General features: G+C 27.7%; 1 protein-coding gene across 1 annotated transcript; it reads left to right on the forward strand.

Moving 5' to 3' along the window:
- Window positions 1-13,590: 13,590 nt before the first annotated feature.
- On the forward strand, window positions 13,591-14,880 carry LOC114367366 (non-specific lipid-transfer protein 1-like). Its single transcript, XM_028324531.1, has 2 exons — window positions 13,591-13,997; window positions 14,602-14,880. The coding sequence occupies exons 1-2, from the start codon at window positions 13,660-13,662 to the stop codon at window positions 14,612-14,614; spliced, it is 351 nt and encodes a 116-aa protein (XP_028180332.1). The 5' UTR covers window positions 13,591-13,659; the 3' UTR covers window positions 14,615-14,880.
- The last annotated feature ends 3,105 nt before the right edge of the window (window positions 14,881-17,985 follow it).

Genomic DNA, 17,985 nt, shown 5'->3' on the forward strand with positions numbered 1-17,985 from the left:
TTGCATGTGGTGAATACCAAGGAATTGTCACGTATTTATATGAGATTTGTCCCAGTTTACTTTTTATTTTTCTCCTTTTCAATATATGCAGCTATGGTCATGGATTAATTACGAAATTAAATTTTAACTTGTTTATAGAAAGTGGAATGGTAGGTATTATCTGCGTTAATCGTTGATTTTCATTGTATATTAATTTTAGGCTGAAAAGCTAGCTGTATTTTCTAAAATATATTGACTTGTTAAAAGCCTTTGGCGACTGTTCTACTAAAATCTACAGTGAGTGTCCCTTTTGAGCGAAAAATTTGAAAAGTGTGTATTTTTTTTTTCTTTCTTGGCTTTTGAGACCGACCCACTATACATGATTTTTTTTAAACAATTTTTAATTTATTAAGAAAAACATATGAGGAGCATGTTTTTTTCCGTGGCCAAGACATATTTTAGAAGTAATGCATCCTTATAATGAATTCGTTCTCTTTCGTTTCAATATCCAAATCGAGTTAATATTGTTATCAAAATTTACCAGTTTCATCATTGATAATGATCGAGTAACGAAATTCACTAGTTTATACAAAATTTCAATATAATATCTTAAGTGTTTCTTTATGTAAATATAACGAATCTTACTGGTTTAGAAATAAAGAAAAATAGAAAATTATAAATATACATTCACTTTCTTTTTCATCTTATTTCCACCGTATTTAATTTTTTCTTATCTTTTTTGTAAAACACAGACAAACACATCTATTTTAATGGGGATGGAGTTGTAGCGGGTCACTTGGATATTAATTTGGTGCAACCCGTAGTTTCTGCAATCTCCTGAGCTGTGGGTTCTTTCTGTTTTTACCTTGGCCAAGGGAGTTTAATAAAATATTTAATACAATTAATATAATTAAGCCTTATTCTTGCCAAATTCATTCTAATTTTCCTACAGTTATCTCCAGGAACTGAAGCTATGTTGCAAATATGTGACAGCGTGGGCAATAAGTATTAAGCTGGCTTTATTTCATGTTAAAATCACATCTGATTTGTTATTTAGAATTGAGGTTTACAATCATATATCATTGTGTTCAGAATTTTTCTTTTTTCTATCTGCTGAGCTATTACTAGTACTGATTTTACAGTATTGATTGGCTTGTGTATTTTATTTGACAACAAAGTAATGTATGGGGACACCCAAAATAAATAAATTGTAGGTATTACTTATAGAGACATACAAAAATATACAATTGTAGGTAAATGTATATTTGTAGGTAAAACTTATGCCAACAAACTAATAATTATCATTTTTTAAAATTGAGATACAAAGTGTGTAGGTCAATATTAACTATATTTTTATTTACGAATTATTGACTTTTAGTGATAAATTTTGTCAGTCGTTTTTCTTGTAGTGGTGTTTATAATCAACTTAATTACATATAGTATATTTTAGTGTGAAATGTTATAAAGTGGAACCTATAGTATTGACCCAAACTCATTTCGTCCCTCCTGCAGTCTCATGTATGTGGTGCCGGTTTTAATCTCGCAAGTAGGTTAAGTAGTCAAGTGGAGTCCACATTTAAGTGTTTCACTTATACACATTGATAAGCATTTTTCTTTTAGTAAATATAATAAAGCTAAATATGATGTACCAATAATTGATCCATTGACGAAATTAAACTGTTTGAAGACTGTTTGTGTGAACGTAATTTATGGTATGTGGGAGAAATCAAAATTTTCCTTGTCTTTCTTTAGAAAATCATTAGTTTATCTCTCTAAGAATAAAAAAATTGTCAACTAAAAACATTCCAAAGTAATGAAATTAAGCTATCTAGTTAGCTAGACTCGTGTGACATATAATTAACAACGTCGAAAGTGTTTATGCTTTGTTAGAATGTAGTAATGCAGGTCAATGATCAAGCCAACATGTTCTCTGGCCTTTTTGCGTTAATCAAACATGTCACCTGCTTGCCCGTCTTTCTTGACGAAGATTGACGCGTTAATGTTGAGAATCATTAATTAAAGCTACCCTCCCTGAGCATGCAAATAATATTTTTCATGACCATGCATAGGAAGAAGTCCTCTAAAATAACCAATCATTTAAAGTTAGAAAATAAAATGATATTTATTAATAAACACTTGATTTGAAACGAGTTGAATTTATGAAATATTTTAATTTAAATTAAAAATAAAAATCATGTCTTTACTCTTCTTCTTTTTTTTTTTTTAATTTGAACGCATCTTTTTACTTTTGAATTATGACATAGGTAATCCTTTAATTACTTGGAACCTAAGTCAATAAAGTAGCGTATATACTATATACTGTATATGCATGCTACACGCTAGTGCTAGTGCAGTTGCAGCCAGCTGTTTCCCACAATTACATATTCTTTATCTCTAAATTTGAATGGAAAGAAAGAAAATGACATTTTTTTTAATTATTAGGAAAAAAATGCATTTTTACTCCAAATACTTATGATCAAGTATGGCCAAGGTTCTTATATTTTTATACCGATAAGTTTAGTCCACAAACTTTTAAAAACATGTAAACTCAAAGAAAAAGTATAATGATTAAAAATATATTTTTCTCTAAATTTTTTAATTTGACTAAAGAGAACATGAAGAGAAAATAGACATAAAAAATAAACTAAAACTCAAACAAAAATTGCAAAATATTTTTTTTCTTTCAATTCAACATTCTTTTCTCATAAAGAAAGGTTTTTTTTATTTATTTATGAAAAGTGTGTTTTTATATAGGAATTTAGTTGAAGGCATTAACACCGAAGAGTTTTTATTCTCTCATTTAATTAAAAATTAAAAATGTCTATGCATGTTAAAGTTTATTGATTTTTATGATAATTATCTTAAAAATAATTTAAGAATGATTTATGATTTATTAATAATATAAAACTTTTTACATCAACAATAAATGATGATTAAACTCTTTATAGACTAGATTATTGCATGCTGATGCAAATGATAGTTTGTTATAGGCTATGCTAGTTGTGTTTCTGTGATCTTTTTCTTTCTTTTCCTATGCCTTGCTATTTTACATTATGTGTATAGTGTTTTTGTTTTTTTTTTATAAAGTTTAATGATCATTTATTAATCATATAAAATAATTTTTTAGTATGATCATTGACATGTCTTTTAAAATAATCATTATAAAAGTTATAAAAAAAGTAAAGACACCCAAAGGTGTCATGAGATTGGATAGAGAAAAGTCTAACACAAATGATAATATTGATATGTAAGAATTTTTTTTATATATAAAATTCTAGAATTGAAGAAATGTATGTTTAAAACACACATAGGTACTTTAAGCAAATCTTATTTTGCTTTATTGATTTGATAAAAAAAATGAAATGGAATGGAGTGTAATAGAACATATAGTGAAATAACGTGTCCAGTATTTGGGTGTATAATATGATGATCTGAAACAAAATTGTTATTCCATCTCATTCCTTGCAATCATTTTTGTTTTCAATTGTTTTTTTGGCAATTTAGCAACAATTAATTTTTTTTTTATGATTTTATACCTTCAGTTTAGATTTTTTGGCATTGTTAGAGAAGCTAAAGTTAATAGAGTTACTTGACAACTATCAACAAGGACTAAGTAAATAATTTAATATATATATATATATATATATATATATATATATATATATATCAATGATAAATTATTAATAGTATGATTTTTAAGAAAATAATTATATAATAATTTATAATTAAATAACATTATAATTAAAAATATTTACTGTTAATATATTTGTCTATTTTCTTACGCGACAATAAGCTAAAATTTTGTCAGAAAGAAATACTCCAAATCAATTTAAGTCACAATCACATACATATGACAACTTGCTGTCAATATATATGCATTTTCCAAATTTGGTTTGATAATTTTGGAATCCTGATAGGTACTGATAGCAAAATGTTAAGCAAAAAATGTTACACAATGATTAAGATACCATGCACAGTCGGTTCAAAATTAATTTGATAATTTAATTGTCAAACTCGATTTTGATTTCTTTTTTTTTTAATGTTTCTGTCGTTCTTTTTGACTTAACAGTACGTTTGAATAATGGTTATAACATCTAATGAGACAAGAAATCTAAGGAAATGTAAATAAAAGCAACTATGGTAAACAAAAGAAAATAAATCATTTGTGCACTGCATAGCAAAATTCTAATTTCTTCATATAAACATCTCCACACAATTCCACGCGGTTGATTATATAGAACATATATTCCATTCATTATGGCATCAATCATGAATAAAATTAAAAAATCATAGTCATAGCAGGTACAAAGATCTCAAAGATCGTGTATATTATACTGTAACACAAGTCAAAGATTCCATCTTCTTTCAAATGATGTGGTAATAAAGTGTAATCCTGCTGGCCATGAGTTGCTAATCGGGGACATGCTGTATTACAAATTAAATCTGTCTAATAAATTGCAAACAACTTGCAGATCAATTGATCTAAGATTATTTTAATTTAATTAATAATTTCAATTTGAGTCTTAAGTAATTATTAATAAGTAACTAAATAAATAAACCTGTCTAATAATAATTAAATCTTTATGGTTCTCCATTTATACGGGTGTTTGACCCTTGCTAGTTGCTGCTAGCTACTTCAGTAAAATCTGTTCTGCACAAAATCACACTGAGTGACACAAGATGCCAATTTTTTTAACTAGAATCCAGCTCCAGAAAATTTTATTGATAATTTTCTAAGGAACTTTGAAAACAAAAAAATATTTATTTTAAAAATAATAGATATACCAAATATACAATAAATTTAAATAGAAGGGGGCTGATAGGGATCTGGATAGAAGGTTACAATTTTCAAAATTAAAGTAGCTTCGATCACAATCAAAGTCGGATATTAAAAGCATAAAACTTTTCTTACCAAGTTGAAAATACTCGTAATTTGAAAATCATGCGTTATCGTTGATGCATTGCATTAAAAGAATGAGAAGGACGTCAAGGCATGATTTGTCATGTGCAAGTGGTGTTTTGTTTTTCTCCATGAACTATTTTAGTAGCGGTTCCAACTTCCATGCGACTGGACATTTTCTTAAAAAATAGATTCTTATTCGTACAAAATAAAACTAATTTTCTTCCAGCTGCAAATTTTGACTAATCTAGAAAGTTTAGGCCCATAATTTGTGTAGAAAAATGGAGCGGATACTTTAGACACTATACCAATCAGCTTCGTTGAAAATTTTAAAAATGTTATCACATCAAGCAATCATCGTAAAAGAAAAAGAATTTGAGTTACTAACAATTTGGTCAAACTAGCTTAAAACTAAAATATTCTTTGAAAAAGAAATTGTACTATTCTGTGAAAGGATTTTCATATGTTTACATTTTTCTATTAATTTTTTTTCATTATATATCCCATCTCTTATTTTATTATTTTGCTTATCTGTATTTCACATCCTATTTAACATGACTTGAAGTAAACGGTATCTTTTTTTAAAAATTGTCTTCGCCAATCCGAGTGTAGATTTGGGATGTAAAGCTGTTTGTTTAATTCGTCTGCCTTCAGGCTTTATCCATGCATGGAATTACTTTACTTGCCAATCTGCTTTAGAATAGAAAAAAAATGTGGAGCTCATTCGTTAATTAACTTACTTTATATGGTGTTGAGTTTGGCAACATCTCAGAATATAATAAAGAAATTTCTTCCATTGAAATTAAGCATTTGGACGTAGTAAAAGATATGTTTTTTTAAGTTCCTAAAATTCAGTATCGCTTGTAAACAGCGTTTTCTTTTGATTTCTGACTATACACGAGTGGAAAATAAATATACAAAATATTTTAATAAATTTCTTTTTAATTATTATTAATTAGTATCATGTATACAAAAACAGGATGTGCTCCCCCTCCCCCCGGTATACTTGTATTCACAAGTTGGATTGGTTTAAGTTTAGGATAAAATTAAATATGAAACAGTCAAATTTAAATAAATTTGGTTAGCTCGGATTTTTATTTTTTTTCAAATAATCGATTGACTTGTTTTAGTTCGAATTATTGAATTATTATAAGTAATATATTTTTTCAAGTTTTTGTCTTCATCTATTGTCCTTTTTATTTAAATATTTAATTTTATATTAATTTAAGGTTAAAATATTTCTTATTCTTTAATGACTAATTACTTTTCTACAGTTATCACTTTGAATATATCTTAAATTTTTTTATCTAAAATTTAATATAAAAAATTACATAGAAAAAATGTCCAACTAAGGCAGTTCGAAAAATTAGAAAAATCATAAGAAAATAAAAAATGAATGAAAAAGAGAATAAAAAGTACAAGATAAAAAGCTCTAAAATCATCGATGCTGCATCAAATATTTTATATGGCGATGCAGAAAGTGCGTCAAATGTGTTTATCTGCTAAACTTGCAACGTCAAATTTTCCGGAAACCAATGTAAAAGATTCACTTTCTACGATAAAAATCGTGCTAAAACAACTTGATGAGAACTGAAGAAGAAAGTCTTTTTTTTTTTTAAAAAAAATTATACATATTTTCATATAGTACAGTGATCAACATATTAAACTTGTTAGTTGTCACAATTTTTTTTCCAAATTTAAATTAAATTACTGAGAAGTACATCATAAATTAAAAATATTAAAAAAGGCAGCATAATTGAAGAAAAATATGTACAAACAAGTGCAAACATTCAAATTTACAATTAGAAACACCAAAGAAATAATTATACCACAGAAGTTTATTTGCATGCAAGCACTTACACATATTAGGAAACTATAAAAAGACAACATATTTTAACATGAATAACTTTGTTGCTCTTACCTGATACAGAGCATGAGTCAGCTCTTCCCTTGCTGCAATCGTTGCTCCGCATTAATCCATCCCATTCCTACAAATTAGGCAAACCAAATCATCCTAAGTCGAAGCCTACATAATTGTTTTTTTCCACAGAAAGAAGACCACACTGTCTAAATATATTTGGAAAACTTTCAAACATAAACCACCATTAAACTCCTCCCAATCCAATAATGTAGAGCAGCGTATAAATAATCCTGATTATATAACTAACAAAAAACCTCACCAATTCCTTTTCATTAATAAAAATGTCTTATATTACATGTATTATAAGAGATTTTGAATATAAATCATAAAGTTCAACTTTGAAACTGTAGGGGATGGAAGAAGGAAGAGATCTTGACATGGAAGCGGCGTCGCTATGCCTTACCCATCAAGTGGGTCTTCACATTAATTAACGATCAAGAAACCACACAGTGGAAATCAAACGTCAAACATCTAGCCACGTGTCCACCGACACATGATCATTGAAACGAGCTCACCCACCAAAATAACACCCCCATCAATCCTCTTAAATTCATCAAACGTTCCCACTTATTACCAAATACCAAACCATCCACCAAAAATGTCAACATCACGCTGTTTAACTTACTCTTTCAAATTCTCTAAAAAAACAAATACTCTTTGAAATACTACATTTTTTTATCATTGATTTTATAGTTTTCTAAAAAAATTTAATCAAAAAATAAAATATACAATTTTCAACGATAAATATAAGATTTTTAAAAAAAGTTGTTTGTCTCTTTTTTATAAACTCTCCTCAATTTATCTACTACATTAATTATTTTTTATCAAAATAATTTTAATTAATTTCCAGTAAATGCTATGAATTACTTCCTTCGTTTCAAAATAATTACAATTTTAATCTTTGTAAAAAAAATTCTAAATTATTTGGTATTCTCAATATTTTTAATAAGATACTTAAATATTTATTCCAAATTTACCCTCTAATAAATATTATTGTATTTAAAAAATTTAATAATATATTTATTGAAATTAACAAGAGAATAAGAATATTTTAGTAAAATTATCTTCTAATAAATACTATTTATCTTCGAATACTTATTTTTCAATTTGTATAAAAAATATTAAACATCAATAATTTATTTTAGGACAAAGAGATCGAATAGTAAGATAAATTCATTTTCTCTCAATCGTGACGATTGAAAATTGAAAAAAAGTGATTATTACACATTAATTAGTTAAAAATAATTAAGTGAAAAATATGAAATAATGAGTTTCAATAAATGTTTTTAAGAGCAATTTTAAAAAATAATATAAATTATTTAACTAAATTAATTAATTTTTTAATAATTATGAATTAATTGAAAGAATCTTATACCGTATAAAAAAATAATATAAATTTAATTCAATTATAAATTAAATATTGATATAACTTTTAAGATAATTTAAAATTAAACCAACAAATAAAATTATGCACACAATTTTTTTTTTTTTGCTGATATAATTATGTACACAGTTAATGCATAGCTAATTTTCTCAAACATATAGTTTTAGAAAAAGTGTGATAGATACTACTACACTACACCACCCGTTGTCCATCCAGGCCACACCACTTGTCACTTGTCTCCGAAGAGAAACATTTGGAACTGCTATTATGGGTGTGTGGTTGTGATGTGCATGGCTGTTTTGAGTGTCATGCAACCATGTGACGATGAACCAGTACGCTCAGCCATTCCCTGCCCTCTGCGGAAACAAAAATAAGTATTAAAGAGAAGAGGAAAAAAAGTTACTCTACAAGGAGAAATTAAATACTAATGTGTTATTTATACCACATATTATATAACAAAATCTAGCTGTTAGTAATTTAGTATGAGAGAGAAAGAAAAAAAAATAAGAAATATTATCTAATAAATGATGTCATAGAAAGATAATTACAAAATAATATTATATATGAGTTATTTGAAAGAAAATATATAATTTTGGTACCAATTTCCCAATTCAAATTATATATACCGTTCTCTCTCATATATATGTAAATAGAATTATTATATCTAGATGTACACACACAGATTTATTAGTTGGGTTAATGAGGAAAATGATTGGCGAAATAGTTAAGAAGAATATATATAGGGTTAAGCACGGAACAAATTGATCCAACTAACCCGATCAACCAAACTTTATAGAGTTACAAAGTCTGATGGGATTAATTCAAAAGGCCATAACGGATTGAATTAATGTTAAATCTGATTTGGATTTGCAGTGCTGTCCGTGCATATGTTGGATTTCACTCAAACTCAACCTAATCCAAATTTAAAAACGCTATTAATTGTTCTCATGATTTGAAAATGGTAGATAATATATTTAACTTCATGTGTTTATTTTTGTAATGTTGCAGCATCAGGTTCTGAACGAGAGGATAGCTTTGCTAATTTCTGGAGCCGCAGGATACTGAGGCGCATGAGCGAAACAATTCTTATCAGAATAAGAGAAATCGAGTGTGACTGTAGGGCCACTTATGCTAGCCTTTTATTTAGTACTGTATTAGTTTCTGTTTCAGACACTTTATAGTCTTTGTTGTTGGGTGTGATTAGTTGATTGTTGCATGTATCAATCACGTATTTGATATAATAGTTCCATGCTACTCTGATTGTTGCATACCATGTTTTATTAAAAAGAACAGTAACACCTATAAAAAAGAACATAGCAAAAATGAGCCACCTTTAAAAGCCCAAAAATGCTAGAACCAACACAGTATAATTTGTTTTTGCCTATAGAAAGAAAGACCAACAGTACAATTTGCAATTAAAATTTAACCCCTATAAGTTATGCAGAACCAACACCTTCAGATGATAAGCCATTAGAGAAAACCTCGAAGATAGCATTAACTTCAACCTGCGCAAGGAAACATGACCATGTGTACAAATGTACCATCGTAAGCCAAGAAGCAAAGCCATATCATGTCATTTGCACTTGCCGATGAGTGACCCCATCATGAACAATAAAATAAGCTAAGCCCCAAAAGTCTCTAGCAGCCAAAGTTAATCACCTTACCCTTATGCAAGAGAGGTGAAAACTTCAACATGGATTATGAGGACGTAGCCAGATATATGCGAGAGCGTGATATTGGGTTAGAGCACCACTTTGAAAAAATCAGATACTGTTTAACTAATTGTGCTTGAAACCAAGACCAGGGACTGCACCTTTATGTAGTCTATAGAGGATAAATCAAGTCATAGGAACCATGTTGGAAAATGATTTTGTTGCGCAGCATCCATGAAGGCTACACGTACAACTGCATGCCAAAGGATATACCAAACCTTAGCTTTTTTTTCTCTTTTTTTTTCCCCTCTAAGTAAACCTCCATCAAAGAAAAAGTGGAGTCAGTTATTTGAAATAGGAAGGACCACTTCAAAACCTGTCCAAGGGTACATACTTTACCAAACCTGTGAATGACAAGAAAAAAAGAGGTGACTAGCTACAGCAATCTCTTGCTGTGATCCACAGAAAGAGCAAAATATTTCCGAAACACCATTCAACGCTTTTCTTTAAGAAGTGTCGTTTTAATTTCCTAAAAATGATGTTTAGGATCACAGCATCCTAAACTCTAGTATTAATCTCCATGAAAAATTTCCAAGAAAGCTACATATACATACAGTGATTCAAAAATCAAATGCAACATTGCTAAAGTATGTTTTTCTTCTTGTAAAATCGCAAAATTTGAATTGTCATTGTAAAAAAATTTCTCCTCAGAAAATTATAATGTTATTTTTGGCCCAAAATCAGATTTAATGAATTTTATTTTATAGAATTAAATTATGTGAGTTTATTAAATTGTTAAATAAGATGATATGACTTGAATTGAACTGGGATGTTAGTATTAGTCCAAAATTAGGAAATAATAGAAAACCTTTCTATTTTTTTTAAAAGAAAAAAAGCTTTGTAAGTTAACATAATATAAGGTTATAATTCTCAATATCATTATTATAATTATCATTGTTGTCATTCAATCACCACAATGGATATCATGCCCTATTTTTGTCATCTTAAAATAATTAAGATAAAATATATTGAGATAATACTAAAAAGGACATTACAACAAATTTCACATTATTTATCTTGTACTATCCATTGTTTATCATACAAATTTCACATTATTTGTCTTGTGCTATCCATTGTTTACCATACAAATTGTATTAGACTGAACTATATAACTTGTGCATTTGTCCAATTATATTCTTGTTATGTGTTATATCTGAATGTATATTAAAGGCGCCCTTAATATTCTAACTTTGTATAAAGTATGGCATCCTTAGAAATATATATTACAATATGTCCTAATAAATAAAAATGACATATAGCAAATAAAATGGTACGTATAATGTTGATAGCTTTGATACAATGGTTGTAAACTATTCTAACAAAGTCCACTTTTCGCTCTTTATGATGACAGAGGGTACCAGTAGACTAATTTAATTGGATAGAGAGGTTGCATTATTGTAATAAATACAAAACCAGAGAAATAATATGTTTGTTTAATTAAAATTGATAATAATGATAAGTTATTATCACAAGCTACAACTTTTTAAACCAATCTGATTGTCATTAAACTATACTCTCATTTTCTCATTTTATTTAATTTTTTTAGAAAAAATATTTTTCCTTTTAATTGATATTTTACAATATCAATAAAGTAGTTAATATTTTTTTCTTATTATATTATAAAGTGAAAAAAATTAAATATAGATGCATGAAAGATATATAATATAATTAACATGAAAGATAAAATATACAGAAACAACAAACTTTTTTTTTGAAGAAAAAATGATATACCCATGGAGTAGGGTGGGAGTTAAATTTGAATTAGGTATCCATCATAAAATATTGGTTTATACTGATGCGTGTATATAAAAGTTGTCCAGTTCAGCAAAAAAAATATAAAAGTTGTTCATTAAATCTTTTATGCGCCTCAACTTTAGGAAACTACCAATTAAACTTAAAAAAAAAAAAAAGCAATTAAATGTGATCTGGATACCGACGTGCTCATTTCTTTAAATAGGAATGTACTTTTTTTCAATGGAAAAATAGGTGTGTACTAGTGCTAGTAAAATAGTAGTATTACTCCTCTCTAAAGTCTAACCAATGATTTACTCCTCTCTTTTTTTTTCTATGCACACCTTCTTTTTTTTAAAATATTTATTTCATAATACTAGAACTATAAAAAAAATTGACTTCCAGTATTTCAATTTTTGAACTGTGTAAAAATAATTGACTTCCAAAGTTTATATTCTAAACTATGCAAAATACATTTTAATTTTTTGGAAATATGTATGTTTTGAGAATTTGAATTTCGGAAATAGTATGTTATAACATAATTTCAGAATTTAGATACAACATTTCCAATGAAAATTCTTAAAAGGCTTCTTAAGTTACCACTTTTTATTGGAATAAATCTATATGGTAAAAAAAAGTTTATTAAAGATAAAATTTGTATCTTCTATAACAAACTGTTTTTTAGTAATAAAAAATAATATTTATTTGTCACCTAATAGCATCATAATTAAGTGAAAACAAAAAATATAAAAGTGTCAATTTTTTAAAGTTTTTTAGGATTTTATTATTAGAGTAAAATTATGTATGAATTTCTTATAATAACATACAATATGGAAACCACAACAAGTACTATGAAAATCATAAAAAAGTAACTTAAAAACATATTAGATATTGTTTGAAAATTCTTCAGTTTACTTAAAAACATCTATAAAATTTCCATCATTTTAAAAAATTTGGATTATTCAACATCCAAACAAATCATTTGGCATTTTAAATTCATTTAAAAATATCAAATTCCTCTTAAATTTTTACCTAAACAATATTAAAATTCAATTATATTATTTTTTTCATTTAGAAGACTCTTTTGCTTAAAGGGACTAAATACAATTTCACACGGACTAACACTATGTTGGTGGTTTGATATTCATAATGCTTAACTTAATTTATTATATATATATATATATATATATATATATATATATATATATATATATATATATTTTCAATAACTTTGGCCCGCTAACTTTGTTTGACACAAGACTAAGTTAGACTATCAAATCCAATTGAAGAAAGAAAAATGTTTGTTGGACATCCCTTATGTTAATATATACTTAGAGAGAAAAAATAATAAAAACTAAATAAATACAAGAGTGATTATATTTTGTCAACAAGGAATTTTAAACAGTCAATTAACATTTTTTTTTATTTTCCTCTTTTAAGCACATGAGATCATCAATCAAATTAATTATTTTTTTTCTCTTTAAGTTATATAAAACTCAAGATTGTTTAAGAAATATTTTTTAAAATATAATAAGTACTCAATGTGACAAGAGAGATAATGACAAATATAATGTATAAGTGAGATGTTTAAAAGATCACTACTCTCGAAATAAAATTCAGTCTAATTCAATCTAGCCCAAATGGACTAGATAAAGCAACTCAATTTGACAACTCTAGCCGTGCTAACCAAGAATTGGCAATTACAAAATATCCAAAATTGAAACCATTTTGATATACAAATTAAAGAAATCCGTGCAATAAAGTGGCCTACACTACAACAAGAAAGCAGAAGAAGAGGTAACGAAGTCGCAAGTGGTTGCATGTAATGTAAGTAACACCGGCCTATAGCTCACCCACCAATATAATAAACCCCCATCAATTTTCATAAATTCATCTAACGTCGCCACTCATTTCCAATCTATCCACTCATCTATATAAACACCACACTACATCACTTGTTCTCACCACATTCCAAAACACAAACACATACATTGTAGTATCACTTTTGTCTCGGAATTTGTTCTTTTGAGTTATGGCAAGCTTAAAGGTTGCATGTGTGGTTTTGATGTGCATGGCTGTGATGAGTGCACCAATGATGGTGCAAGCCGTGTCATGCAATGATGTTTCTGTGAACCTAGCACCGTGCCTATCTTACCTGATGCAGGGTGGAGATGTTCCAGAATCGTGCTGTAGCGGAGTGAGGAACATTCTGGGTTCTGCCAGCACCACCTTTGACAAACAAACCGTGTGCAAATGTCTTCAGCAAGCTGCTAATAACTATGGCATCAACGACGAATACGCTCAGGCACTCCCCGCCCGCTGCAATGTCAGCGTCCCTTACAAGATCAGCCGATCCACCAACTGCGACTCGTACGTTATTTTTTTCTTATAAAACATTAAAATTACTGACGAAATAATTTATATGTAATTTTAAAAAACATATCACTAAAATTCAGTGACACCAGAATTAGTGAAAGAAAAACAATTTTTTTCTCACCAAATCAACATTCTTGAATTTTTCACTTCATAATGCATGTAGTAACCAGCAAAGCTATATTGGTACCTATAACTACCTTTTACCAAAAGTGTTACGTATGAATGATTTTAACTTTTAATTGAGATGTCTTTGGATTACAATTACATCTAACTTAATCCACGTTAAAATCAATTTACCATTCTCATGAGTTTTCGGTTTGTCAGATTGAAATTTGTAATATTACATTTTAATGTATTTTCAGTGCCTATCCAAACACAATCTAAGCAATCGGGTATAAGTACACAAAGAGAAGAGGCTAAAATAACCATATATAATCTTCGTATAATTCAAATTATTTATATTTTTCGCTCTTGTGATAGAATTATTATCTGTATATAAACGTTTATTAGCTGTGTTAAGAGAGAAAAACAATAGTGACAGATCGAAAATGGTGATTATATGTTGAACTTCACGTGCTTGTTTTTTGTAATGTTGCAGCATCAAGTTCTAAAGGAGCGGGTAGCTTTGCCAATTTCTTCCGCGGGATAATGAGGCAACGTATGCTGTAACACTTGTTATCGTTATCATTAAAATAAAAGAAAGCGAGTGTGACTCGGGTTCCACTCATGTGAGCCTGTTATTGTATTAGTTTCTGTTTCAGATACTCTCTAGTCTTTGTTGTTTCGGTGTGATTAAATGTATCTTAGTTGATTGTTGCTCGCAACAATTAATCACGTATTTGATATAATAATTCCAAGCTACTTTGATTGTTGCATACCTTGTTCTCAAATCGTGTTATTTTATTTTCCAATATATTTAGCTTATAAGAAAAAAAAAATCAATTCTACTTTCAGTTTTTCACTTTCGCTCTTGGGTTCTTCTGCCCTCAAAATTGGTTAAATTCGTTCACATGAAAAAGTGTGTGTGTGTATATATGCAATGAAATGGTCGTCAGTGGATACGTTACAATTTTTTGGGCTGGCTGAGGGAGCCCATATTATTAATTGGGCCTGTACTGATACATATGACATTACCAATTACCTGTTTTTAATAGCGAAAATAAATTTGTATAGAATAGGAGAATAATGAAGACAATAGTACAATTCAAAGTGGTTTGTTTGTTAGACCAAAAATAAATAATTAGTTAAGGGTGTGTTTGATTCGCTAAAAAACAAAGGATTAGATAACACAAAAATATTTGTTCAATGTTTGATTTAAAAAATGACTGAGGGATAATACAAAATAAATAATGATGGACTATACAAAGATCCAAAAACTTGTAACTCACTAAATTCGTAAAACTTTTTGTCCAGTGTGTAATAAAAGTAAAAATATAATATTATCCTTATTTGTTGACTCTTCATTATCCTACACCTTTTGTGTTTTTCCATATGTGCTTCTTTCTCTAAACTTCTCTCTCCAAACATTGTACCTTTCTACTGGCGAGGGGGCCTTAGCCGCCGACGAGAGTCATATGAACTATTGTTATTTCCTTTTTGCTCATTATTTTATTTCTCTTTATTGTTAATTTATTCAAATGTTTCCATCATCATCTTTCTATGTTTTTTTTTTCTTTTGGCCAACTCTGGCAAGGCCGTGTCGTGCCGCCATGCTACTGTCGCCATCGTCATGACCTTGTGCTGCTAGGCCCTATGCCCAGTGGTGTCGAGGGTCGCGCCTCCTTCGTGGAGATGCCTCTTCTTTGTTATGTCGTCAAGGTGTTGATAATGCACCTAGAATTTTATAGTAAAATGTACATTATTTTGTCCGATACATAAACACATCAAATAAGATTCAACACAAAATTATTTGTATTGTGCATTGATCACCAAATAGCGTATAATACAAAAACTTATCCTGCGACTCAATTGTTTGTCAAGTGCTATTTTATTTATCCTATTTTTTTAGCAAATCAAACGTGTCATAAGTGGATTGTGTAACCGAATAGAATGGCCACTTGATTATACAAACTTGGCTAATGAATTTTTCACCGAATTACAATCCCATGGAACAAATTTCTTTGAGAAATGGGAATTGAACCGTGGTATGAAAATGCTTTTGTACAATCTTTCTAATCACAAAATTTTATTAAAAAAATATTTGTTTAATATTTATAGATTTCTTTTAGAATTAAAATTTAAAGAGGGGAGATAATATTAAAAGAAAGTAAGTCTTTTTCACATTTAGATATAAAAAAGTATATAAAATCCATGCATTTTTAATATCAATATATGTAAGTAAAGTTAGATTATAAATGAGTTAAACATGTAAAACTTTAAGCTTTTAGTTAAACTCGTTTAAATAAAAGAGCTAAATATAGGCAAACAATTTTATTCACAAACCACAAATTTAAGTATTTGATTTAGCTCAAGTCACTTATACCCTACACATTGGTATCCTTTTTTAGAGGTAATTTTGTTCAAATTTGGAATATACTAATGATATATAGTACACCTTTGCTAACAGTTATTCAAACCTTAATTTATTCACTTCTTTATGAGGGATTAGCCCTTAGGGCTTTCTAAAATCTAAACCACTTTGAGGCATTGACCTTAGGTTCCAATTATTTAGGGCCTCAATTTTGTAATTAATATTTTAATAAATTCTTTATTATTAATTTCAACCATTAGGTGATAAATTATGTTATGATATACTATATTATTTACTATTATTTTTATTAATAAGACTACATAATATCAACATATAGATATAAGTGTTACTCTAAATTGTTTAAGTGTAATTTTATTATATATTAAAATAATTACATCTATTTTGAACCCTACCTTTCACCTCCCTAAAAAAATGCTATTGGAATAAGTATAGACTTTAAATTTAATGTATGAATAATTATTAATATATACAACAGCTATTTTGGTGCCAATGATGATAAGATCATGCTTTTAACTACAGGTTCTATTAATATCACCCATTTTGTATGTATATTAGATTAATTTAGAACTTTAATTTAAAGCCAATTTGAATAATTTTTAAAATATGAAACCATGTTTTATAATTTAATTTCTAAAAATTGAAACTTTAGAGGAGGAAAAATTGAAAATATTATATTACTCTTTATTAATTTTTAAAAATAGTTATTGCAAGAAGTGCATACAAAAGATTTTTTATACTCTACTGAAAGTATTACATTATATCTAAAGATTTTTGTTTTTGAAACATATTTTTTGAAATGAAATTGCTCATAGCCCATTGTCCATGAAACTGCTCATAGCCCATTGTCCATGAAACTTGATACATTTATTGAACTATTAGCTATATATAGAACACATTTAGTAATTTTTGAATTATAATTAGTAGTGTTATTATATCTAACCATCACTTAAACCAACTAATTCTATGGGTATTTTTGAAAATAAAATTTAAATTTATGATAATATTAGTTAAAATTAAACAATTTAAATTTTTTTTAAAATTTTGACGAATTAAGTATTTACTTTTTTATATATAAGACCAAAGTACCAACTAATTCTATGGGTATTTAAAAAAAATTAAATTTATGATAATATTAGTTAAAATTAAACAATTTAACTCTTTTTTTTAAATTTTGACAAATTAAGTATTTATTTATTTTATATATAAGACCAAAGTAGTATGTTACTTAATTTTATACACAGTAATTATTTTGTTTTACTAATTGAGTTTAATTTTATACATAATTATTGTAAATATTTTTACATTGTGAATCAATATTAGAAAAATATCTTTAGTACGTTATTCAAAATATATAAAACAAAGGTTAACAAACTTATCCTAAATGATGATATAATTAAATGATAAGGCAAAATACTTTTACATTGTATTCTAATTAAATTCTTACTAAAGTATGTTTTTCATTATTTAATTTATCAAGAATTATATTTATAA

This window comes from Glycine soja, chromosome 9, assembly GCF_004193775.1.
Source record: "Glycine soja cultivar W05 chromosome 9, ASM419377v2, whole genome shotgun sequence".
In the NCBI taxonomy this organism is placed as follows: domain Eukaryota; kingdom Viridiplantae; phylum Streptophyta; class Magnoliopsida; order Fabales; family Fabaceae; genus Glycine; species Glycine soja.